The 27,316-nt window shown below is 39.4% G+C and overlaps 1 protein-coding gene and 1 long non-coding RNA gene across 6 annotated transcripts; both read right to left on the reverse strand.

Moving 5' to 3' along the window:
• Positions 1-776: 776 nt before the first annotated feature.
• On the reverse strand, positions 777-3,328 carry LOC130691778 (uncharacterized). 5 transcript variants are annotated; one of them, XR_009001295.2, is made up of 7 exons: positions 3,178-3,328; positions 2,644-3,080; positions 2,261-2,549; positions 1,830-1,900; positions 1,252-1,397; positions 917-1,190; positions 777-859 (listed from the first exon to the last, which is right to left on the reverse strand). It is a non-coding gene; the product is annotated as an uncharacterized LOC130691778 (long non-coding RNA). The 5 variants fall into 5 exon arrangements; XR_009001296.2 differs by having other exon boundaries at positions 2,640-3,080; XR_009001297.2 differs by having other exon boundaries at positions 917-1,001; positions 1,070-1,190; positions 2,261-3,080.
• A 10,442-nt stretch (positions 3,329-13,770) lies between these two features.
• On the reverse strand, positions 13,771-27,033 carry LOC130691735 (Krueppel-like factor 7). The gene is made up of 4 exons (XM_057514715.2): positions 26,113-27,033; positions 21,091-21,353; positions 20,264-20,946; positions 13,771-14,763 (listed from the first exon to the last, which is right to left on the reverse strand). Exons 1-4 carry the CDS (start codon positions 26,212-26,214, stop codon positions 14,588-14,590), a joined length of 1,224 nt encoding a protein of 407 aa, XP_057370698.1. The 5' UTR covers positions 26,215-27,033; the 3' UTR covers positions 13,771-14,587.
• Between the last annotated feature and the right edge of the window lie 283 nt (positions 27,034-27,316).

Here is a 27,316-nt window from a genome sequence, read left to right on the forward strand (position 1 = left end):
AATCTAAAATTTTGCCAAAATTGAAAAAGTAAGAAGGCTATAGCCTTCTCACTTTTCCAATTTTCTTCAAATCCTAGATTTCATTAAAAATACAATATTCCGATTCGAAATTGATCGCTGATCACGAAAATGGGGTATATTTTTACACTAGGCTTCTACTTTTTGAATTAACCGTAAAAAACAGAAAGTCGGGCTTATTTTGTCGGGCTTAAAATTTTTTCCTATTAAAAAATAATATCATTAAATCTAGATAACTACATATTATTCTGAATCAACATTTAACAAGGATCACGAAATGGAAATTTGTTTTTACGTAGAGTTTATGGCTTTTGAATAATCAAAGAAGTTTGATGTGTCGCGCTAGCGCTGTAGCGTACTGGCGCGCTAGTAATGGTTTCCATTCGTACCTAATTTTATATTTTAGGTTACTCAAAAACTATAAACTCTACATAAAAATAAATTCCATTTTCGTTTTCTTTGCTTAGTTTTGAACCAAAATCATATATACTTATCTAGATTGAATGATATTATTTTTTAATAGGCAAAAATTTAAGCCCGACAAAATAAAGTGGGAATATATAGTTTTTCAATTGTCCATAAGAGTGTTGGTTGTGTTGGTTTGAATGTCTAAAAATTAAATCTTCGTCTTACATTTTCAGATTTGTAAGCAATGGAATGTTGACCAGGAGGAATTTTATTGATTATCTATTTAGTTATCTGTTGGAGGAAATCTAACTGAAGAAGTTTAAATGGCAAAATATCTTAGAGAGAGAAAACAGATGAAAACTTGTGTATTGATGCATTACTAAACTGGATCAGTTGCGGTCGGTAGATCATGCTTATACTTAAGGCCTTGGCTCTAGGTAATTGTTTTCAAATTCACTTGCAATATACAAGTCAGAAATTTATATGTTACCTGTTAGGTATGAGCAACCACAACGTCTTGGGATATTGGGTGTACACCTATATTGTCTTGTACGTTTTGTTGCTTAGGTGTACACCTAAAAGAAGTGAAGTTTACGAGCAGTTTATGGCTTGATCGTCGTATGTTTGCGAACTTGGATCTTACCGTTGTACGTCAAAAGTTAATACCGTTCAACTGCGAAATTGACATCGTAATTTGATTGAAGTGTTGAGTGTTTTCAGATTGAACATGTCTGATTTTAGTTGCTTAATATTTCTCTCCCTACCTAATTAAGACACAGACAAAAGGTTAAGCTAAATCTTGATAATTAATTAATATTAAAACACCTTTTTAAACTTGTTCCTTGTCTGTGGCCATGCACAAGAATTTTGAAATATAGAACATTTTCCTGTTTCCCCATGAATTTCAGGTATGATACAAGAAGATCTCTCATCTCATCATCATGTCTGACAGATTGACCTCATGTTGAAATCTAGGAATTGCAAATTATAAAGAAATTATATAAACAAATTAAATTCTAAAACAATCTCATGTAAATGGTATGACTATTTGTAAATAAATTTGACATCAAGCATTTCCTGAACTATTCAATAAAATTTTTATTAGAAAACGGTATTACTAGTATTCAGAACATGAAACTATCTAGCACTCATATAGAAACCACGTATCACTCGACTTTGACTAGGCCAAATTATGCAAAACCAAGTGGCTTAGACAAAAAGATTTGGTACAATATTCCATTTGCTGTTGAACACTAAGATGTGGCAGTATAGTAAGTCTGGCCTTTGAGAATACTTGGTTGCTTCATACACAAGACCTTAGATCCCATTACTAAAACCATCATTAGAATCTCAAATACGGTGGAACAAACAAATATATCAAAGTATAGATGAAAACTGCATACCTTTCTTTTGATTATGAGAAGTATTTCCAGATAGCTACACCAGTGAATAATATGTTCATCCTGCGTAAGAACTAGAATCAGATGTAACATATTGTAAAAAGCATTGTGAACAGAAATCAATGCAATACAACTAGTGCCACAAAATAATGATTTAAGAACAATAATTTTTGGTTTCTCAAATTTGATTAAGTTTAACGAGTCCGAAAGTTCTCCTGCGTTTGAAGGCTAACTTTCATAATCAATAAACGTAATTTTGGTGACAATAATGGAATACCAACAGGATGAAAACGTCAGCAAATCCAATAATTGATCGTAAATGCTTGTGAACGTCAGGAGTAATTCATCACTTCGACCATTTTCTAGCGTCGACGCATTAAAAATGAAAGCCGATGGATCCGTTAACACGTAATTAAAAAGGAATTTCAGCTCACCTCGCCAGATGACCAGATGCTTCAGCGACGAGATGTCAGTTATGTACCAGCAATTATATTGTTGCTGGGAAAACAATAAAGTTATCACGTTTGTTTTGTTCCAAAACCAATTGTGATTAAATCGACGACAATCAGCCCAACTCGTGTCGGTCGATGGCTGGGTCGGAGGTTGCCTAGTTAGTCCGTCGTGCATTCATTGGCGTTTGTTTGATTGCATGAAACGAGACACGAAATGTGCGATTTGCAGCGAGGGTAAAGGTACGTTTAGCATGCTTAGTCTTCAATGAATCTAATTGCAATGTGAGACAGTTCAGATTAGTACAAATTACACTCTATAGTATTACAATATGATATAGAACTACACGATTTCACTACTCACGTACGAAGACATATCGTTGAACACATGATCCACTCTATGCAAAAGGTCTCGTCGTCCTGCACAGACTGCTATTACAAATTACAAGGAAAGCCTAGATTCTTGCAAACATGCGGGAAAATGTGACGTTTCTTACTGCAATTCCCTCATTAAAAGAATAGCCCGAAATCAACCCGGCATTATCTTTCATAGACGTTTCATCTTCGTTCCATTCGGGCCCTAATATCAATCAAACTATGGCGAGTACGAAGTCCTAGCTACTTTCACCGGTGCCATTATTGGGCGCTTTGAATTTATATTCAGAGCGCAAACGCTATCGTTGTCGCATCAAATCCAACCAGCTCTCACTATGCAATCACGGTTTTTATACCTACCCACGCTCCACTGTATCACCGTCCAGAATAGAGGAGAAGGGCTCTGCAACCTCAGTGATGCAACGAGGACCTAGACACAATGACACATTTTGGTTCTTTGCTTTATTAATTTCATACTAACAAACCAGAACAAAACAGAATGATGTTAAATGACATTCGTGTCATACCGTCAGAACTGACAGCTGCATAAACCACACCAGCTCATCCTGTAACAAAACATGCACCTAACCAGCCTACAACAGTTTTAATATTTTATAAACACTAAAACTTGTTCGAAAAGTTCGCTGCACACGTTCTGGTTACACATTCGACCCAATCACTCAGGCAGCTCTCAGATTCCGAGGTGTCTGGTTGACAACGAACATATTTCGGCCGTAATAGAGTTAGTAGTCACTAGATGGCGTAGAAGTTGCTTTCGGCCACGGAAAAATCGCGGCAAATAACGATTCCACATCATTATTTGAATATTCATTCCAGCTGTAGCCGCAAGTCACGTAAAACTCGATATGCCTTACTCATTACCCGACACAATGTGTTCTAATTTAAAAGCCATTCATTTTGGGGAGTGACGAGTTGCCTCGGGAAATCTCCTTCATCTTTCAAGAGCTGGGGTGCAAAAACTGAAAATGCTTTGCCTTTGAAGTTTGAACTTCCGTCGGGACTTGGGACTGTCGGAAGAAAAGATTAGGTATTCAAAACAAAAACGTAAAAATTGAAAAAACAAAAAACAAAGATCGTGTCAGTTGGGTAATATATTCCAATTTTTTTCCTGGTCCAGAATTGGACGGTTGGGTGATTCATTCACTGATATATTTCGACATTCGGCGCAGGCGGAATGACGTGATATTCTCGCGTTGGCGGGATGACAATTTTTTTTTCTTTAGACAACCGGATTGTCTCACGACTTTTTTTTTTTGTTACATACTTCCAACAAATTTTTTGTATGTCGCCCTCGTACATACCTCACAGGTGAGGTAATAAACGACGTGAAATGGCCAAAGGAGGACCACGAGTGCGTGCCGCTGGACTAGTCTTCAATCACCCGAACGAACTCTGATTACAAATAGTTTCCCATTTGGGCAACTTCTGTGCGTCATCTACGCGAATTGCGAACCATCCGCTACGGGTGGCGATCCGTGGCCGTAGGCATCGTGCCATTGTTGATGCAACAAACTGTTTGGCCAGTCGTGGCCGGCTGAGCGACGTCGCCTCTTCAATTAGCAGCCGATTTCCATCGCATCTGGCTTTTTGGAAAGAAGAAATAACATATACACATACGCCTGGTTTGTGGCTATGCGCCCCGTGCGGCTGCTGCGCGTCTTTTTGGGGCGGCGGATGTTGTTTCAGCTTCTTCTTCTTCTTCTTCTTCTTCTTCTTCTTGTCCACGTCGTCGCCCCTGGGGGTTGAATAACTTTGGTACAGCAAGGCGACTCTGTCTATATGCTATTTGCTCCTATACGGAGAATATGTACACACTATTCTCGGATGACTTTCACTACTAGCCCCCATCCATCTCTGCCCTCAAAGGAAGTCCTTAGATGGGGGGGCGAAAGAAGAAGATATTTTTCCTTTTTGGAAAAAAAAAAACAAAATGTTGGAAATCTTTTTCACATCGGATAGTAAAATGTTGAAGAAAAAAAAAAGAAATATCTTTCAACAAAAGGGTTGGGTTGCATCCCAACTCTCTCAGGCCTGCCGTGACGAGCATTTCCAATTAACTTCGGAGGAGGAAATGGTAATCATTTGACCCCTTTTGGCAGATAGGCGCAGCTCTTTTTTTTTTTTTTAACTGTCCCTCTACATCGTCGCGACGTGTGGTGATGAAAGAAGTCAATGGCAACCTGGACCCAACCAATGACCAGTAGAGCCTTACCGTCTTTTTTTTTTTTTAATAGAGATTTCGGAAATTTAAAGAAAATATATATTTTTTTTTCGGGATTCTTTCACGCTGATGGCGGGGTTTCTCGCAGGTGCACGAAAACAATTGACTGGGCACCGTTGTCCGCTGCGTGTGATCTACGGCTCTCACGTAACATTGCTTACATAGAGAGAATACATGTTCGTCCTTCGCTGGATAAAAGAAGGAACAAAAAAAAAAGGGCGATACGCTTAGTGCTGGCGTCACGCACGCCAGAGACATCACGCGGGAATTGAACGGAACACAACAGAGAACCGATAATCTAATCGCTTTCAGGGACGCTCGGGTCATAAATCCCAAACGACCGTTCCACCGTCGTGAGTCCCACTGACTTTTTTTTTCTAGTGACTCTCTGCTTAGTCCCGCGGGAGAGAGAGTCGATACATCAAACAAAACACAAAAAAAAAGAGGGAGAGAAACGAATGAACAAATGAAGAAAAAGAAGAAAACGATATACCTCCCCCCCCCCCCCCCCCACCGGGATCACATCATTAGCGCGCATCTATCGTGGGCTTATATTTTTCTAGTCGAGTCACGCCAATCTTTGCACGAATCTTCTAAGCCAAAAAAAAAAAAGCGCTGTCATTTTATTTATTATTTCTTTAATATTCTTCAAAAGGAAAAAGAAAAAATCATGCGTCACTTTTTCTTTTTGCTTTTCTTTCTTCTATTTGGACGGGGCGGAGTTGCTCCTTTTCAGCAAGTTAGCGAGTTAACTATACGCAGGCAGCCGTCAATAAAAGACGAAGAAGAGATGACTCTTTTCCTGATTTCTTTTTTTTTTTTAGCTCCCCTCTTATTTTATTTTTCCCTCCCTCAGTCAATGAGACTTTTCCGGCCGCTCTGGCATCTACACGATAATTGATGATTCAATCATCGAATGATGGCAACATTTAATAGGGAGCGTGTGCGGGCCTGGCGGTGAGTGCTGCGGGCTAAGCCTCCCCCCCTGTCTCTTTGACTGTGTTTAATATACATTTAATTGATAATAAGTACTCTGTCTCATGCAGCACGGACATTTACCCCTATGCGCCCAAACATATCAAAGCATTCCATATCCCTGGGCTGAAACGCAATACGCGGAGGAACCATTTGTTACTGATGGCCATTTGTCAACATAACCAGAGTGTCAATGAGTTTCTACATAGTGTCTCTCTCTCTCTCTCTACGCCATTTCTTTTTTTTTTTTAACGACGTGTTGTTTCACTATTACACGGCGAATACTTTCGCTGATCGCCGTCTCCAGCAACTTGTGTCGCGTTACAAGGAAGAAAATCATTGTGACACTTATCGTTTTCCTTTCCTTTCAAAGGCGGGGAAAAAAAAAATAAGCTCGACAACATCAAGGAGTCGTTGAAGCTACTCACGTCTGTATTCTTTTTCGAGTATGGCCGACTGTGTTCCGCTGGATGAAAAGGAGTTGAGAAAAGACACGAAAATTGGATGAAAACACAAGAGAGGGGAGGAAAAAAAAAAAAAAGAAACTGCTGAGACGATACGACAGAGGGCGGTTTTTTTCCCTTAAAAAAAAAAAAGGAAGGGGGATTGCCCTCGGGAGTAGCGGGAATTTGCGGTCAAAGGGAAAAAAAAGGAAGAGAAATACACAAAGCGAGAAACACCCCTGAGGAAATGTTGCGTGATTCTGAAGAAGAAAAACCGAAACAGACAGTGCACACATAACAAATGTATAGACACACACACTTCATACATTTTGACGATCAATCCCCTTCCCCCAATCCCGAAAAAAAATTACCCTCTTCGTGAACACGACATCAATCACGTATTTTTTATTTTTTTTTCTTTTTGAAATAGAAATGTCGATAAAATGTAAGAATGTATTTATATACATACCCCGTCGGTCGAAAACGCATAGCCACGTCTTCTAGTGGACCGGATGAGCTCACCGCAGTTGCGGAAGCTTCCAACCGACGACCGGTGTGAGTCGGTTTCGAAATAATTGGTGGGAAAATGGAAAAATGTTTGAAAAGAAGTAAATTGGAGAGAGAGAGAGAGAGAGAAAAAAAAATAGGATATAACAATTTTTTTTTTTTTTTCAAAACTGTTCGATAGTCGTAAGAATAAATTCTTTTGCTGTTATCTATATAGCCATCTATTATTATTCTCTAGATAGGTATAGTTAGTGTACAGTCCGACTTGCGGGTGTTTTTTCTTTAACGCACTTCCCGTTTCACCTGCTTTTCACTGCTCTTATCTCGCCCGTTCAAAAAAAAAAAAAAAATGCTCGGCAATTACCCGTCGTTCCGTTTGAACGAACCGAAGGGCAGCGACTTTATTTCGTTGCTCGAGTTCAAGAATAAAAATAAGCTCGTTTTTTTTGTTGTTGTTGTTGTTGTTTCCCTTAAAGTTGAGTCAAAATGTTGCCGATTGTGAAACCAGGCCAGCGACAGCGAATAAAAATAATAATTTTTGGCTGCGGAAACACGTTCGGTTTTCTGTTGTAAAACAACAACACATTGCAGAAATGAAGTGGGGGAGAGAGAGAGAGAGAGAGAAGACGACGGGAGGACTCAAATTAAAACATTGCAGATGTTGCGGAAGTTGGTTTCCCCTTACCCCACTTTCACCACACACATATATCCTCTTCTCGCCCTCATCCGGGGGAAATATATAGAAGCTGGGCAAAGGGGTCGCTGTGTATGTATACTAAAGGGAATTAGTGTGTACGGCCAAACTCGTGAACACATACAGAAAAAGAGAGGGGGGATACGTGTTTTTGTATGTACCCAAAAATAAAACGGTTGGGCGCAGCCCGAGTTGCGCGCACACGCGCACACACGGCCCATATGGTCCCTGGCCGGCCACCAGGGCGGAGGAGAAGGGGGGGGGGGGGTTGTATATTTCGTGCCGTAAAAGTTATGGCCAGAAGAGAGCAAAACGAAAAAAAAAGGGCAAGGAGAGTGTAGACACATCAGGATTGTTTAACGTAGAACCCGCGCCACCTCCTGTGTACCCCCCTCTCTCTGGTCCCTTCTTTTTTCCCGAGAAAAGGGCACGTCACAAAACAGGGTGGGGGAGAGAATGAACGAGGAAAAAAAAGAAGGGACATTTCACACGCTATATATTCCTATTTGCTGCGTGTACATTATTATTAAGTGGAGTCTACCGTATGTGATGCGTAATGCCCCGAGCGCAATTCATCGGTACATGCGCGAGTCCGTTTAAAAAAGGTCATCTGTCCCGTGTATTTATTTACGCGCCTCACGAAGCCCGAAGCAAACAGCGAAACAAATAAAAATGAACGTGAGCAACGGCCGCCATTTTTTTTACTTTGAAAATAATGTTAGAAAAAAAAAAAAAAAGAATTCCTTTTAAAAGCGACATTGTCTTTGTTATTCCAATGGAAAAAAATGTTGTTTGTTTAGAAATGTGTTGATTGAAACCGCCTACGCTGATTGGCAACTACCGCACGTGTGATGAAATGTTGTACAAGTAGATTACATTATGCCATTTCCGTTTAATTAACATAAGAAAAGGAAGAGATAAATAGCGGTTAGATAAAGCAGTAGAGGTGGCGTGAATTTCCAAGAAATTTTTATATTTAGGATATTCACGAAAAAGAAGAAAAAAAACTCCTCACGAAGCTCGACCGGAAGGTGGGGATTTAAAAAAGACGGATGACGACGATACAGTTGTGAAAGTTTCCGTGTAACAAGCGTCGTCGTCGTGTTTATTATTACCCAAATGTCTGGCATTCAGCTAACGTTTCTCACCCAACCCGAAATGATACGATGACACAGTCCACCGAAAATTCTTTGTTTCCTCCCGCATCCATTGCGTGTTTTTCTCTGTGCGTTTGGCAGAGGATACTCTCCGACTTCCGCAACGATAAAAAAAAAAACACAGGCACACACAAAATATCTTGGCGATGTGTACTGCACAAAACAGACGTTCCACACAATTCGAGTGAACGTCAGCCAGTTATATTATACGACAATAATAACAAAAAAAAAAAGATTGAAGATAAAAAATATGTTGCATCTTATTATACAAAAAGCGAATGGAACAATGACTTTTCTCGAATAATAAAGAGAACATCCTCTGCACGTCTGTTGAGTCGTAATATCCCAAAAAAAAAAAAAAAAAATTCGTTGTCGTCTCTATTTTCGGCAGCCATGTTGCATAAATCTTTAAAGAAAAATTCATTGCCTTATGGAAAAGGTCCGCGGCCAATGGACTTCCCAATTGGAAATGCTATTCGTTTTTTGTTTTTTTTTTTAAGTTGTTATTCCATTATCTCTGTTGGACATGTAATGAAATTTTTTTTTGGTCGGTTCCAAAAACAAACTTAAACAATAAAGAAACAAAATAAAAGGATGAGCATCTGGGGGAGTACGTAGAAATTCTTTTGTTGCGACACAGTGCTCCACTGCGAACGCAATTTACGACGAAACGTTTCACATAAATCGTAGCGAGAAAACACTTGACCCAAATATCATCGTGAGAATTTCGTGTGGTGAAACACAAACAATGTTGTTCGCTTCTGATGGCCGTTATTGAGATTGACGTACGGAGGGAACGCAATTGCTGTCAAACAAATTCAATCATTCGAATTGAAACCTTTCAACACGCTGCGTTAAACGAATCATTGATTGGACAAATGATGAGGGTATATCGTCGCAGAGTTGGTTCTCTATTTTCGGGTTTCATTAGGAAATGACATCACGCTGTGCGGGAATGTAAGCGCCGTCAAATAAAAAAAAAAGCCGGGTAGACAAAAAAGAAAAACAAAAAAACAAAATTGGGTTTTCACTCACCGTTTGCCAACTAGCAGCAAACACATTGAAAAAAAAAATACAGGACAGCCACATATTTTCTTATAATATGTAAACCCACATAAAAAAAAATGAATGGCTATCTCTTCTAGACTAAAACTTGGGAATCCACTAACGCAAAAAAGAATAACCGTAAGAAAACTTTCCCTCTCTATTCTATCCATACGTCCAAGGTTTTTTTTTTTTTTTTTTTTTTCGCTAGTGATCACATGACATCCCCCTTTTTTTTTTAAATTGGATGTATGTCTGAAAGGCAGTCTCCCTTTTTCTACGCAACTAAAGAATTTCAATCACGTCCGTGCAGCGGTGGCGCGTCGGCAGTTGCTTGTTTCCTTATAAGTCGCATTTATTTCATTTTATTTTACTGCATTTGACCATATGGTTATACAACGTGAAATGAAAAAAAAAAAAGGCTTTACTGTGAGTTTCCCCTTTTGAAAATGTTCGTCGTTGGTGTCTGAAGAAAATGCCGAAGACGTGGAAGAAAAATGGCGGCGATCAAAGCAGAATGAAAGATTGGATTTGGATCTTTCTGGTTAACTGGACGTCAACTCTTTCAAGCCTTTCTATTGGCTGGTCCAAACGCGGTGGCTATAGTACTTTCTGTACGTGAAAAAAAAACAAAAAAACTATTCCGAAAATGGACACAGGCCAGAAAAACCGGAACGCCGTGTATACATTCTATTAAAACGTGAAAATAAAACAAACAAAAGTGACATTGGCACAGACGACATCGCAACGGGTTAAAAGAAATTCACGTTTTGTGCGTAATGCGAGACGGAGAGCAAAAGTCGATGAATGAGCATGAATAATCAGCTATTCGTCGGGTTTCTTTTTTTCCTTGTAAACACACAGCCCCCGTCGGTTGAACCGTCTGAAACTTGAATTGCATCCCTCTTTTTTAAAAATTAAGAAAAATATTTGGGTGTAACCGAGAGCCCCTTTGCCTTGTTCTCCCCTCAGAACCCAGCGAGATTGATGAGTGTTTGATTTACATCGGCCAGCAGCGGCCATCTTTAAACCAGAACCCTGGCGACTGGTTAAAGGAATGCATATTAGATATCACGACGTGTCTATATAACCCGCTCTGTGTCCGATATTACATTTCCGCATTTTACGAGCTAGGCCAACCGCCCACCCTTTTATTTTTGATCCGTTGGCCTCCCACCCTCGCAACGTGAGTCAGTAGCCCCTCACGTCCCCATCGTTCGGAACATTTTCTTTGCACGTCTAGAAAGAAAGAAAAAAAAAAATGTAATCTAGGCGCGCCCTGACTGGGAATATTATTCGATGTTGATTAACCCTTTCTCTCTCTCTCTCTCCCACCAGGATTTTTGTGAGATCCGGTTTTGACCCCATTTTTTTTTTTCTTTTTTTCTTCGGGAGAATGATGAATAATAAGCCGATTGTTGTGTGGAGGTTATAACGAAAATCAACAAAAATGAAAGGCCACATTCTTGTTTAATAGTCGGCGCCCTCGCCGCCACATTTAACCGTCAATTAACAAAAAGGGAATTCAGAAATTCTAATCGAAAGTTTTGGCCGCTATCAAAATCGAATCAATTCCTTTACGGTTCGAACCAGCACACACACACAAAAAAAAAAACCGAAACGAGAAAACAAAAAAAAAAAAAAAAAGAACATGAAAATCGGGGGAAGATTATGAATGAAATGACTCCTGCTGATAGGAATGTTCTTTCCAGCTCGCACGACAGTTTGTTAAAAAAAAAAAATAAAATAAAATAAAAAATAAACAATCTACTTAACGTTTTGAATATCTTTGGATCAACGAAAACAAATTTTGGCGTCTTCAGCAAAATAACAATAGAGACCAAAAAAAAAAAAAAAAATTGAATGCATAATATAATAAGACGCACATATGGATGAAAGTGATGGGGCGGGCTTTGTCTTCTTTTCCCGGAGCAAAAAAAAAAAAAAAGGAAGGACGTATGCGACGCAGTTGGACGACGGCCAAAATCGGGAGAGAGAAAGGGGGGGAGTTGTACGTGAAAGAAAAAGTGAAGAAGGAGGAATATATTGAAGAAATTAAACAGAAAAAAATAATACAAAAAGAGAGAGAGAGAGAAATGTATACCGTTTTTCTTGGAACGTAGGAAGGAAATAAAAGACGCTGTACGAAAAAAAAAAAAAAAAGTATTTGATGAAGCTCAAAGTTATTGGAAGAGGCCATTTTTCATAGAAGAGGCCCCCCCGGCAAAAAAAAAAAAAAAAAATATCCCAGAGATTTGTTATGTTTTGTAATAAACAACACAAGACGCACCCTGATGAGCTCTTTAGGATGAACGTCGACCCTCATTAGTGAACGACGGTGTGTCGAAGGGGATTAGAGCAACACACACACACACACACGAAAAAAAAAAATGAGCCCGTTATTTTGAAAGGGTCAAACAGAAAAAAAAAAAATAAATAAAAAGCGGGACACGCCAAAAATAACCCAATGATTGGCGTCAAAAGCCCTGATTCCAATCATCTCACACGCGTCTAGAACTGTTGACATTATTAACAATAAGAAAAACGTATTCGATTATTTAGAAGGGAAAAATAAAAATTCTTCTCTTAAAGGAAACGACGAAAAACGAAAAGACACGACATTCCCCAAGTCTCCGGGATCCATTTACGGCCAGATGTTTTTTACTTGAAAACTCCGGGAGGTTTCAGCACATCTCCCCGACCTTCCAAATTATTCCGTGTTGCGTTCGGTTTTTTTTTTTTTTTTTGTAAAAATTAAAAAAAAAAAAAAAAAAAAAAACACTGAGCGGCACCGTTGCGTGAATACCAAATGAACGTGAATGTTTTGTAACCACTCTGAAGCTGCCATCGCGTCACGTCCACACAAACGCAAAATTTTTTGTTTAAACGCTTTAAAATAAAAAAAAAAGAGTTAAAATTTTTTTTTTTTTCGAATTTTTGTAAGATATATTTTTTGTTTCATCTTAATTTTTTTTAATCTTTTTTTTTTTTTTTTTTTTTTTTGTTTTTCATTGGAACATGGTATAGCAATTTTTGTCGCGTTTATCTTTGCAGATTCGTTTCTCGCTCTCGGTCTGTTTATCTTTGTTCAAGAGGAAATCAATTGCAAGCACTTTTTTTTTTTTTTCCGAGAATCAAGATCGAGAGGAGAAGATCACGACTGCGACATACACACAACATGGTCAACGATGCGTACACACACCGAAGAGGAAGGTAATTTTTTTTTTCGGGCAGGGGTAATATAAAAAGAAACAAATGAAGCCATAAATTTTTTTTTTTTTCATTTTTATATGAAAAAAAAAAGGAGGGAAGAAACAAACGCGGGATAAAAACAATAAAGATCGATATTATTTTAAAAAGGGCAAAAAAAAAGGGGGCGAGGACAAGATATTTAAAAATAAACGGAAGTGAACACAATCGACGCAAAATATTTTTGCTTGTCAACGTTACGCGAAAAATAAAAAGAAAAAATGGTTGGGAGCAAAATAGAAGAGAAGGTTCTTTATATTCAAAAAGAAAAAAATAACACGGAGGAGAAAAAAAAAAAAAAAAAAAAGGGAGGACGCATTTGTTTGTGCTGGAAGTCAATTTGTGTTTCAGTCTTTTGATCGGATAGAAGAATGTTCTTTTTTCTTCTCGGTAAAAAAAAAAAAAAAAAGAAAATGGGATGAAAAAAAAATACAAGTCACGTGGGTTCAAAGAAGATATATATATATTTTTTTGTTGTTGTTGTTCCTATCATCGGGGCAGCGTGAAAAGCATCAGCGGGAGAAAAGAAAAAAGAAAATTTGTGTACACATATGAAAAACACGCGGTCCACCACAAAATTTATATATAATATATATTTACTTTTCTTATTTTTTTTTTTTTAACTCGATCCCCCCCCACCCCCTCCTTAAATTGTTTCTGTTTTTTTTTTTTTATTAAAAAAAAAAAAATTTATCGAACTTCAAAAGAGAAAAAAAAAAAGCATGGCGTCGCAAAATTATTCAGAAAAGGATTTTTTTTTTATTTGATAAGCTTTTATTCTTTGCCCTAAACCGGCATTTTTTTAAAATTTCTCTATCAAGCAGAATCCCATTTTTTTTTTTTTGCCGCCTCTTTAAAGACGAAGATATAAAAAAAAGGAAGGAGGCAGAAGGAAAAGATGGGATCGGAATTTCAATAGAATTTATCCAGTTTTTTGTTGGGCACGGGTCGTCAGTAGGGGAAAAAAAAAGAAAAATGCATTTTTAAAAGATCATCACACTTGGCTGAACGGTTCTTATAAAAAAAAAACTAGAAAAAAAAACAAAAAAACTTCCTCTTGTTTTGTTCATTGGACGATAGGGGCACTGTAAGAAGAAATAACAGAACCCACGATAATCAAAAGTGAAAAGCTTTGGAAGGAGAGAGGTACACGACGAGTATAACGAAATCGCCATTGCGCAACAACGTCAAAGCTTCAAACTATAAAGAGTTAAAAAAAAAAAAAAAATTAATAAAAAAATATGTAATATATATTTTTGTTTTAATGTCAGCTACAAGCTCACGTCAAGCACGGGGGAGGGGGGTTGAACGACTGAAACATTATAATTTTTTTTTTTTTTTTACGTTTTTTTTTTTGTTGTTGCTTTAAATAGAAAAATCATTGCCACATTTTTTTTAAAAATTGCTCCGTTTTGCCCAATTTTGGTTGTTTGTTTTTCCTTGTTCGATGTGCGGTGGCCGCAGACGCGTGAAACATTTTTTTGTTTCATAACAAGAAAAAAATAGAAAAAAAAAGTCGCAGGAGAAATTATCCTTAATTAAAAAAAAAAAAAAAAGGTGTAACAAAAACAATGCGGTGTGTACAAGCATCCACCGAAATAGAAAAAAAAAATTTCACGCCGTTCTTCATTGGTGGCGTTTGAGGTGGAGGGCCAGGTGGTCGGAGCGGGAGAAACTGCGTTCGCAATGGACGCACTTGAACGGCTTGGCGCCCGTGTGTTTGCGGTAGTGGCGGGTCAGTTCGTCGGAACGGGCGAACCGCCACTGACAGCCCTCCCAAGAGCACTGGTACGGCTTTTCTCCTATTTACAAACATAGAGAAAAAAAAAACATTCGAATTAAAGAAAGTTTTTTTTTTTTTTTTTTTTTAAAGCCATAAATAAAAATTTCTTTTCATCAAGTACGTTAACGCCATCTGACACTTCTTTCAAAGCAACACCCAACAACAACAGCAGCAAAAAAAAAAAAAAAAAAAAAAAAAAATTCGTGTTTCATAACGTGACGACGCATTCGCTTGACAAACACCGGAAATGAAAATTCTGAATTATTTATAGGACGGAGGAACAAGAAGAGACAAGTTCACAAGGGAATTTCAAAAATTCCAAGTTCCTTTCCATTTCGTCTACAACTGATTTCCCGACCAATCAAATCAACGCAAACGAGAAATCACGATTGAAAATCAAACAAATGCAGCGCGCCAGATGCAACCTTCGGAGCTACCGTCATGGACATGAAAATCGTGCACTTTTCATCCTCTTCATTTTTTTTTTAAATCCCTTTCTCTCGTTCCCCTCTTTTTTTTTTTTACGGCATTCTGTTTCAAAGAGCAAAACTTCCAGCAGCTGAGACGGTGAACGCCACCGCTATAAATAACTGAGCGTGTGAAATGAGTTATGCCATTTAGTCTCGTGTACAACTACTAGTTTTTATATCGCTCCGCCAACTCGTATTTTTTTTAATGCACGTAAACATTAAAAGACGTGCGTTTTTTTTTTCCTAGACAGCAGCAAAAAAAAAAGATGATTGAAGAAAAAAAAAAAAAAAAAAAAAAAAAAAAGGGACAGCGGCCTCAATACTTTTAGTGCGAAGGACGAAAGAAAGCAACCCCGGCCGACTGATTACAAGCAGTAAATACGTGATCGGGCATCTTGCCAAAACCACATTCTCGTCAGTTCATTGTCGGCCCCGGTCGGATTGGCTGCACATGGGCAAAAGGACGACACGTCCTTTGCCCGTATCATCAATTCAAAAAGAGAGAAAAGAGAGAGAGAGAGAGAGAGAGAGGAAAAAAAAAGAGCACTTCAGTCCGTCAAATAACAGCCGGTCAGTCTTAAAATCTAAATAGGTGAAGAGCAGACGACGTTGAAGTACGCCGATGAGTAATCATATCGATTACCGGGGAACACACACACAACAAAAATCAAAACGCTAACCATCAAAATTTCGTAGAAATAGATTTGCTCCTCGTGTGTGCGGATTTCAAAGTAAAGAAGAAGGAAAAAAACAAACAATCAGATTCAAGAGTGTATGCAAATAATGTTAAGTCTGCATTGGCCTATTTTCTAGCGAATGAATCGCAGAGTGTGTACACCGCCAAGATGGAGTCTCGGCGTCGACTCCCGACGGCCCGTCGAGGATGGATCGATCGCGTCTGGGTCGAATAATAATAAAAAAAAGAAGTCGTCCCAGCGACATCTAACAGCGTTTTCCTTTTTTTTTTTTTTCCCTCAGCAAAAAAATAAAAAGGATACGGCCAATCTACTTCCACTTTGATCTTTGCCAAGAATCTCGTGCTACCACCAGCTGTACACTTCGTCCTTGGTCTCCACTTTAGTCTCGCTATTCCTTTTTTTTTTCTTCTCTCTCTCTCTCTCTCTTTTTAAAATGGCTAATTCGCACGATCGTAAGAGGTTAGATTCTTAAAAAAAAAAAAAAAAATTAATTCTAGCCAATTGTTTCATCGCTTTTTGTGTGTGTGTGTGTGTCGCCGACTAATCAATAGCTGCAAGAAAACACGAAGGACGCAGATGACATTTTTACTACGACAGCGCCAAAGAGGCTACAAATGTTAAACAAGAGGACAACTAATCAGCTAGGCTATTAGTCCCGACATGACCGAGCTATGACTCTCTCCCCGACTGTAAAAGGAAACGGGGGGATATCGATCGCCTTTGGCCAATCAAAAAAAAAAAAAAGAAAACCGAATACATGACAAATGCAGAAAGAATTTTCAGCTGTGGCTTGGTGAGTACGAGATGCACCACATGTATGATAAGATGACGAACTATTGTACATAAAGGAAAATAGATCTGGCCGAAAGGCACGAGCACCCCTCTCCACTCGGCATAGTTTCGTGAATCAAAATAAGGGTCCAGTGGCCACTCTACTTTTCTTTTTTTTTTTTTTTTTTTTTTCCTTCTTTCTTCTTTGTCTACAGTTTCTGATGTAATCTGAGTCGAGCTATTCAGTCCCCCTCTTGATATTTTTTTCCATTTCACGGTAGTGTGACACTGACCTGATGTTCCTTGCAATGCGAACTCGACTTAGAAATGTGTCTTATCCGTTATTCAAATAAACAAGTTCACGGTATATAAAAAAAAAAGGGGGGGAGGGGGAGCAACAAGAAATCGATAGATGTGTGTGTGTGTGTGTTGTACTCGAGTACTTGCCACTGCGTTAACTTTTCACGGGGGTGTGGTTGTGGAACGATGGCGAAACGAGTGGATAAAAAGTCTCGAAGTCTTTGCATTGATTCTATGTGTCACCTTGCATGGCGTGAACTAACTTTGCCTTATTTTATTTTAACTCGTCCAGCGAACTTCATAAAAAAAAAAATGAAAGAAGGGGGGAATATCTTTGATGGAACAGTTTTTGAATATGTGCAAAAAAAAAAAAAAAAAAAAACACTGAGTCAGAGATGTTTGATAAATCGACTCAATCACAATCCCCTTTCATTTCCAAGACTTTTATGATGCCAACGGAGGAGGGGGTTGTTGGCTATCATAAAAAAAACCTCGTCTCTCTCTCTCTCTCTCTCTTTGGGTAGCAGTGTATAAATAATGATGGTAATTTCTCTCCTTTTCCCCCCCGAAAACCATCCCGCACGCGCTCGTATTCGAGAAGGACAACCTACCCTCCTCGCTTTTTCATTTCCCTACACTCAAATTACATGCAGCATTTTTTTCGGGGTAAGAATTTTTCGGGAGTTAAGCTTCGACATTATTCACACACACACAGACAAAAACGACTCAAGTAAATGAAGCAATTTTCTTAAGTTAAGCAAAACTTTCGAAAGTTTATTTTTTTTTTTTTTTTGAATGCTATTGTTATAATGGGGTTTAGTTGATGTTGTAACGTGCAGTAAAACTTAATGGCCCGGCTAGGCGAACTAATGGTAACCCCAACTTTTGTTTTTCTTTCTTCTTCTTCTTCTTCTTCTTCTTTGAAACAAAATGAGGGACGCAAACGAGCATTCACAAAATTTGAAATCTTAAAAACTAAACGATTGTCTTTTTTTCTCTCTCTTTCTTTCTTTCGTTTATCAGGATGGGGATTTTTCCTTTTTATTGCGCAAAACGGAAATGGTTAACTCGCGATAAAAAATGCAGATACAATTGTGTGTGTGCGTTCCTTTTAAGCGGAGAACAATTCGAAAATGACGCGAGGAATGTTGCATAAATAAAACTGGACATAACAATGAGGAATTTGTACGAAATGAAAAAAAAAAGATTGCCATTTATCCGCATAACCTTCATCCACCCCCTCTCTTTCCTAGCAATTAAAAATCATAGATCTATGGCAACCATTTGAAATCAAATACATAATAAAAAAAAAAAAGAGGAGGGGGGGGGAGGAGAAAGCAGACAGGGCGGTGAGTCATTCTGGTCACGTGCTCGGCAATAACACGAGAAAGAAGAGGGGCACTAGAGGACCACCAGAAAACTTCCAATTCGGCCAAAAGCCCCCAGAAACCGATTTCGTTTCTTTTTTTTATCCCTAACGGTCGTAAAAAAAAAAAGAAAAGAAAAAAGAAATGCATGCATGCATCATCTATTATCAAAGTCTGTCACGGGACTCCACAACGAGCGCCCACACAGCCGGACAGATGTCCTTTCTGTACTCCCATTTAGTTTTTTTTTTTTTTTATAAATATTTAATATTACAAAAAAAAAAAATGATTTGCAAGATGAGGAAAGAAAGAGAATTCTATGTTTTCAATGGATCATTTATCGTTGTAGATCCTGATGCATTTCTATTCATTGATCGAATGGAACGCACTTCCTATTTAATATCATTGCGAAAAAAAAGGGGAGAGGGGGAGAGACGGTATGAAAGTGGAGGGTCATGGATCGGTTCGTAAAACTGGTAAGTGCGTCGTAGAGTAGCAAGTTGAGTGAGATGGAAAGATCGAGTTACGAGTTGAAAAATAAAGGAAAAAGAAAAAGGTTAGGAGAACCAATCGATTCCCCACCCCTCCACTATTTTTTTTTTTTTTTTTTTTTTGTCGTATTGAATTACAAACAATTGATCGAACATTCTTCGGATCAACTTTGATTCCGTTAATTCGAATAGGCGGAACGCTCGAAAAAAAAAATGTTTATCAAGTCAGTTCTTTTCAATCGGAAAAAAATGCATCACGAACGAACGCTTAACGGCGCGGAACGTTCGTTTACTTTCCTTCCTCCTATTTAAAAAAAAAAATACTATTTCATTCCGATGTTATTGATCTCTTGGTCCTGCATTTTTCGTCGTAGTGTGTCATCCCGTTTTTTTTTCCCGCAAAAAAAAAAAAAAAAAAAAATAATAATCGTGCCAAAAAATGTGTTTTGATCAAGGACAAAACGGAATCGGGTCTGCCCTGACCTAACCCCCAAAACTTGTGCGCAGTCTATTTTCGATACATACTGTGTAACACGGACCAGACATTGGCTAGACTAAAAATAAGTTAAAAGAGAAAAAAGAAAAAGAAAAACATCTAAACAGATGGGAAAAGTCCCGGCTGCTTCTGGCCACGGGCGGCCATGGTATTTATAAATCAAGTTGTGTGAGCGTATCCCCCCTTCTTCTCTAACTCAAGATGTTCTTACATCCAGAACCCCCCCCCCATCTCCCTCTCCCTTTCTTTGTTACCTCTCTTGTTTCTTGATCGACTTTAGGGCTAAAGCTTCCGGAGGGAGGTCCCTTCCGGCTGGTTGCAACAACTTCAGGGAGCCTATACACCAATTTATAGTATATATATATTTTTTTCTCTTTCACCACACCAAATCAAAAGAAGAAACGGACACGTGGACACACATGTTCCAAACTTTAACACCCCTCTTCCACCCCCCCCTGGCCCCAATAAGGTCTACCCTTGTCTTTTCTCTTTCTAGCACATCGGTGCAGACGAGAAGCCGCTTCCACTGACGCGTGCAACAGCACGTGTCTCCTGTCACAGACTTGCATAGTCAACACACACATACACACACTCAAAAAAAAAAAAAAAAAAAAAGAGCAGCCAACGGGCCGAAGAGGTTAGTAACATTTTTAGGGGGGTTACTCCTCTTGTTGTTTTTCGACAAAAGTTTCATGCGCACGCGAAAAACATGCCGACCGGATCGATAAAGCGCATCGTAACTGCAACCGGATATTTTTAGAAAAGAAAAAAAAAAATCGGAACCGTCAACCGACAATCTCTTTAAGTTTTAAAAACAACAACAATTCAATGGGGATGGCCAACTCGACATCCACAAATAAACAAAGAAAAATCCCCCACGTCTAACTACAAAGAAAAAACAAATGAATAGCTGATTGATTTCCTACCTGTGTGGGTCCTTTGATGAGCCTTGAGGTGAGAGCTCTTGGTGTAAACCTTCTTGCATCCGGGGAATTGGCACTTGTGGATGCGACGGCGTTCGGCGACTCCACCTCGCGACGTGGCCGGAGTCAGACCCAACGCCGTCAGCGTTCGAACGGCGGCCGCCGCCGCGTTCCGGCTCGTCTGGCCGTTGAGTTCCGAGGCAGTGGTGGTAGTGACAGCGTTGTCAGACGCAGCCACGCTGTTGTTGATCAAGGAGGTATGTTTGCCATTGTTGGCAGCGTTCCGGTTGGCCGGCTTGAGGGCAGAGACCATCGAGGCGCGGATGGATTCAGGACTGGAAGGCGGGGTGAGGAGTTGACCTCGCGGCGTCTTGTGGTGATGGTGATAGAGTCTTACAGCTCCTCGGTGATTGGTGCGATGATGATGACTACTCGAACTACTGTGAGAACTTGTCGAACTGCAATTGTACGAATGAATCCGCAAATCCAGGTCGCCCAGGCAGTCCCATGAACCGCGACTCGATCGCGAACTGGCCGAGCTCAAGCTCACCGCATCCAACGCTCTTCCCCCTTTCCTTTCTTCTTCTTCTTCCTCCTCCTCCTCTTCTTCCAATTCGCGATCGCTTTCATCCGCTTCCGTCGATTCGCCAGCGTACGTTTCACCATCGCGCAATTTGAATCCCAACCTGCACAGACACAACACAATGAAATATTCAAGTGAACGAGAAAAACAATCGAAAGATGAGCTCCATCCGCTAGAGGGAATCAATGGCGGGAATCAAATAGCACAAAAAATTGTTTGCTGAAAAAAAAAAAAAAATAATCCATACCGGAGAGCGATCTGGTGGTGTTTGTGGGCGCGGAGGAGTTGGCAACCGTCATCGGGATCCGTGTCTGGATCGACTGGTTCTTGTTTGAAAGACCATGGCCACATGGGAGAGTTCATCGAATCCGGGGCCAAATAGCCGGCCGGTTGGATGGACGACAACACGTCGAAGGATTCAGCTCGACGGACGGCCGATGACGAGCAGAGCGGCGACGCTGACGTCTGTTGCGGCTCGTCTTTCAAATACCGTTCCATCTCGTAACACGTCTACAGGCAAAAAATAAAAAATTTCCAAAATAAACATTTCAGTTGAAAACACATTTTTCAAAATAAATAAATTAGTAAGAATAATAAAAGAAGAAAAAAAAAAGGGGAGAGACATTTGAAACCGGATGCAATCGATCGATGTTGCAACCTCGTCAATGGGGAAGCCTCGTCTCACCGGACCGGCAATTTCGAAAAAAAGGGTTGGAGACGAGCTGGAATAATTCCGCTTAATCACGCGACTAATGCTATAACAGACGACAGCGCGGAAGACATCCGCACCACATTTAATCAATATTGCTTTCCTCGTGCGTTTCGAGTCTGCGTCCCCCCCCCCACCCAAACACATCACCCTCTTTTCACGAACGACACGCTTCATTACGGCAAATCCGGCGAAATCCACAACATGTGAACGACAAGTTTTATAATGTTGATATTAACCATCCATTGGGTGCAAAAACTGCAATCTCCTTCGTAACACTCCCCTCACACACACAAAAAGACAAACAAAAGCCTTGGCGCAAAAGGGGGGGATTGAACGTAACAACGATTCCTACCTTCCTGGACGTTAACGTTAGTGTATATTATGACTGCCACAACAGTGCACTTTAAAAAAGAAAGAAAAAAAAAGTTTGTCTGCCAAAAACTAAACCTTTTTTTCGGGCTCTTGTATTTACTCCCTTCCGGCCTTTTAGTAGTATTGATCTTTGCGCACGCAACCCTGTTCCCTCCGCCCTCCGCACATCGATCCGTCTCAACGTTATTCAATCTCTTAAGGGGCCCGTACCCAATTCTAATCCACGTTTTTTTTTTTAATGCACACACACACACACACCCTGCCAATCAGGCATCTAACACAAAATAAATAAAAGTGCATCATTCTTCTTTTTCATTTACAGTGTGGCACAGACAGGTTGCCATTTATGTTCGGTTTCGCCCTTTTTTTTCTTTTTTTTTTGTAAATAGAGAAAAATCAAATGAATTAATTTTTGGTTTTATTATTGTTATACACGTGAACTATGACCGCACCCTTCGAACCGACCTAACCCTTAAAGGGCGTAACCCTCTGCTTCTTTTTTTTTTTTTTTTTTTTTTGGCGGAGGGAGAAAAAAAGAAAGGAGGGGGGGGGGACTGCAATAATAATAACTTAATCCGCCCAATATTCAAAATACAAAAAGGGCAGTGGTAATAAACTCTTGTCTGACATCAACACTGACGTCATTTTCTCAACCAAGTGGGCATAAAAAAAAAAAAAATCTTACACCCGAGAATGCAGTTAGACAATCAAATAAATATATATATATATAAAAAAAGAAAGAAACAAAGAACCAATGTAGCGTGAACAAGAAGAATAGCAGACGGGAAATGCGGCATCGGACCGGAAGTCTCCTCTCTCTATTGGTGCGTGTACGTGTGTGTGTGTGTGTAGTCTAGACACACACTCGTTACGCTCCACCGTATTTTTCCATGCATCGAAAACATTGTTATGATCGTCAATGGCCACCGTGATTGGCCAGCTGTTTCGTTGTTTTTCAATTGTTTCATTTTCTTCACTCTCAAAAAAAAAAAAAAAAAAAAACATTAAAATGACCTGTATGTTGTATATAAACATGTCCGCCAAAGAAACTAACGGAGCGATAACGAACACAGCGGGGATCCCTCCCGGGAAAGAACAAAAAAAGAATTATTCAACAAAGAAAATCACGGGGCATACGTTGATAATAGAAAAACAAAAAACAAAACAAAAAAGAGGGGGTAGTAAAGCACGACTTTGCGGTTTTGATTGGATACCGCGACAAGATTAAATGGGGAGAAAAAAGCTTTTGGGACGAGCTCGTTAGCAGCTTGTCGGCCCAAGTTGACATTGGTTCCTTAATGGACATGCGGATTGGCTAAACACCAAAAAGAAAAAAAAATGACTCGTTGAAAAGAAAATGTGTTTTTTCTTTAAAAAATTATTTTTTGAGAGAAGGTCGCACGAAATGAATTTACGCCATCGTTTTCAGCCTTTAAGGCGACATTTGAAATTTTTTTTCAACCGTCTCCGATAACTTGTTGAAATTCTTTTTATTAATTCTTTTTTTTTTTTTTTACATTCTCTGTTTCCTTTACATTCTCGAGTCTCGGATTCGTTCGCATCATTGACGAATTCCAAATTGGAATTTTTGGGCAGTATGCCATCGTTTCTTCTTGTTTCGATAATAAATCAAAAATTACCAATTTAAAACAAGAAAACCCCATCCATTCTCGCTAATCGACTGGGCCGTCTTAGTGCTAATGATGGCAGTATCCTTTTTAGTTCATTTTTTTTTTTTATGAAGGAAAAAAAAAACCTGTCTCTGTGGCTGGCCAGTCAAAAAGGGGTGGAGACCCAAACCCATTTTCAGGTGGGGAGGGTTTCTTTCCTTAAGAAAAGAAAGAAAAAAAAATAGAAAGGTGGGCATAACTAAGGCTCTTATCTCATAGCACCACCCGTGGCGATCCCACCTACCTCCCACAATCTTTTTTTTTTTTTCCTTTTGAAAAAGAAAAAAAAAAAAAAAGAAGAAAACATTCCAGGTTTAAACTTTTTTTCTTTTATCTCGTATCCTGCGGCTACAGCATTTCTTTTCCCCTTCGGATTTGTTTTTTTTTTTTTACACACGAGCGTTGTAAGGTGTAGGGGAAGGAGATTCATCGCCGCAGGGTAGTCAGGTGAAAAAAAAAATACAAAAATTCAAAGTGTACAACGCCATCTTTAAACCAGAATAAACCGGTTGGCGGTAGATTAGTTGAAAAAAAAAAAGACTTTCAGGAAATGGCAACAACAACAACAACAATTCAATTGTCTAGTTGGAACCGAGAGGATCGTTTCCGCAATGTTCATTGTAAAAGTTAGGCCCTAAAAACATTCAAGCGTGACTTTAGCCTACTGGAAAAGATGAGCCACCCCCCCCCCACCCCACTCTCACATTTGAAAAATGTTTTGTTCAAACAGGGAGAAAAATAGTTAACCCCTCCAATGTCCCGCCACAATTCCTAGTTTTGTATCTAAAAAAAAAGGAGAGAATAAGGGATTGTAAAAACGAGTGTACTACCTGTCAGGTTTTAACCAAATGAGGGCTGTAACACAAAAAAAGGGAAATAAACTCATCCGTACGTGTGGCGTCAAACGCACGATGGAATTTCTTTTGAATTCAAAAATGAAATGACGTCGACCGCAGAATAAATTTAAAACAAAAAAAAAAAAATTTATACCAAATTTGTTAGTGTAGAGTAGTTTGAAATACAAACCTCTCTCCCTCCCCTCACTTCCCCCCCCCCCCCAAAAAAAAAAAAAATTCTTTCTTTTGCGGTTAAGAAGTCGGTGATGCGAACGGTCAGTCGGTTATTTGGCTACACGTGAGTTGGCCCACTGAGAGTCTCTGCACACCTGTCTTTGGTCAATTTCTTTTCCAAGGTGAAGATTCCAGACATTCGGTTGCCTTTCAGACATTAGCCGGGAATGTTCGTGTTGCAAAAAATAAAAGGAAAAAGAAACCACAGTGAAAAAAAAAAAGAAAAGAAAAAAAGTTGGCCGGATCTGTCATGGCAAACATGGCGGCTCCAGCTAGACACACTCATGTGTATGTATATACACACACACACGCCAACGTTCGTGAGACAGTGACCCCATTCACGTTGACCCTACCCCGTCTTCCGTTGGATGGATACGTTTTGTACGTTCTCTCCGACAGACGGCCATTTTGATGGCGTGTCACAAGTTGACTAACCAGTTGAGAATGATTCGTTATCTTGAACCACTCAAGTAGATACCAAAGAAAAAAACGGGAGAAGGGAATGAAAATATTTTAATAAAAATGGCGGGAGAATATGAAAATTTATTCTTTTTTTCGGGCCATCTGTTTTTTTTTTTGTTGTTGCTAAAAACAAAAAAGCTAAGCTCGTTACGCGTTCGATTTTGTTTTTTTTTTTGAATGGTTTCCGTTTAGAGAGTAAAAACAGTAGAACTAGTACTGCTCCAACCTGTATTGTTACAAACGACCAAGTGGAAAAACTGGTTGATCCTTTTTTTCGTTCCAGACTCGATGGAATTTGCTTGTTTTTTTTTCTTTTTCGATAAGCTTGTTTAAGAAAAATAAAGAATCACGAAAAACTTTTTCTGAGTGGCCATTTCGGGACACGCAGACATCTCTGCTTGGGTGGTAATTTGATCAAAGTGGTTTTTTTTTTTAAAGCATTAATGCGCTGCTCGTCTTTCAAAAATTTTCCAGAAATATCGAGATTTCATATTACTAGAACGTAATCTTTCCAGTGATGAAATCAGTTCCAATCTTCTCTGACAAAGTAGGGAAAAAAAACAAGGAGCGTATCGGATATGACGGAATGATAAGACAATGACATGCCATTGGATCGATAAATTTTTGTTGTTTTGTTAGTCGAAAAGGAAAAAAAGGTGCATGAGAACTAATTCGGTGGTTTCCTCCATTTCCTTCCCGCCATCGAGAAAATTGTTCGAATGAAATTCATTTTCAGCCGCATACATTCAACCAAAATAAAAATAGGTTTTTTTTGGTTTCTCGACTTCACAACAGACAATGAGGCGCCCCCATGCGAGCGTGAGAAGGTCCACACGACTCAGCTACTCCCGTTGTAATGAGAGTTGTAATTCACTCGGGTCACAGTTAATTTGAAGGCTCATTTTTCCACCGAGATTCTCAAATCATTGGCAAAATAGACACGAAAACAAGCTCAAAAAGAAAGAAAAAAAATGGTAGTTCACCTGTTCCCAGTGATCTTCCAGGGACGTTTGTGCAGACAAGTATCCCGTGTCATGAACGACCTGCAACTCTCGGAAGATGTTACCACTCGGTAAGATATCCATTTTGAGGAAGATGTTCAAAAAGAAGTTTGTGTTTGTGTCTAATATATTCCACCAGATGATGAATTTTTCTTCACTATTTCAAAAGCAGCGTGACGCTCAAATGTTGGATAAAAGAAACAGCTAGCAGGGGGTGAATCATACCAGCGATGACATCATCGACCGGAATCACGTTGCGCGCATGTTCCGCTCTCCTCACGTAAACAACTTTTTTTTTTATTACTCGATTCTTTTTTTTTGCACCACAGACACTACTTTCCTTTTCGTCCAATGACTTTGTCGAAGGGGAAATGCTCGAAAACTTTAAAAAAAAAAGGGGGGGGGGCTCACGAGATCACAAAGCCTGTTCTTCTTTTTTTTCCCAAACTAGTTTTCTTGGGGGGGAGAAGTAAATTTTTGTTTTCAACTACCACCTTTTTTGTTTCAAACTGTTGCCCGCAGCACCTTACCCAACCGTCGTCACTCGTCTACACCGTCCGGTTGGGAATAATGGCGGGAAAAGAAAAACAGGAATCTTCAAGATGGCGACACACTCACTTAAAAAAAGGTGCACACAACAACACGATGCAAACAAACTTTTCTTTTGTTTTTACTTTTTCCCCTCCAAACAAGAACACGAAAAATTTCTCGTAAAAAGAATAAACAAACTGTCGCTGTCTAGCCACACACACACATATATATATATACGCACTTTATGGAATACACAAACACCGAGGTTAGAGCTGGCAGAGGGTAACTAATCAAAATATCCACTACTTTCTTTACGCGGCTTCACATCCACACGGGACTAACGTTTCGCGCCGACTGACGGAGCTGGGGGAGAGAATATTTAGAATGATGGCATGCCCAAGCACGTAGGTACTGTGTAGGTCTTAAAATGGTGTCCACCGGGTGTACTCCCACTTTCTGTGTACGGCGGTTGCCAGCGCCACCGCTTGCAGAGAATCCACCGCGTGGCGATACTCCGCCAGTTCATTTTTCTCTATTTGGGAGGGGAGTGAGGGAAAAGTTTTTCGAGTTTTTGTATTTTTTCTTTCACATTGCCGTTCGTCTCTGTTTTCATCCAATTCGTCTCTTCCCCGTTCACCCTTCTCTTCATAGTCTT

The sequence above is a fragment of the Daphnia carinata genome, chromosome 1, assembly GCF_022539665.2.
Source record: "Daphnia carinata strain CSIRO-1 chromosome 1, CSIRO_AGI_Dcar_HiC_V3, whole genome shotgun sequence".
NCBI lineage: Eukaryota > Metazoa > Arthropoda > Branchiopoda > Diplostraca > Daphniidae > Daphnia > Daphnia carinata.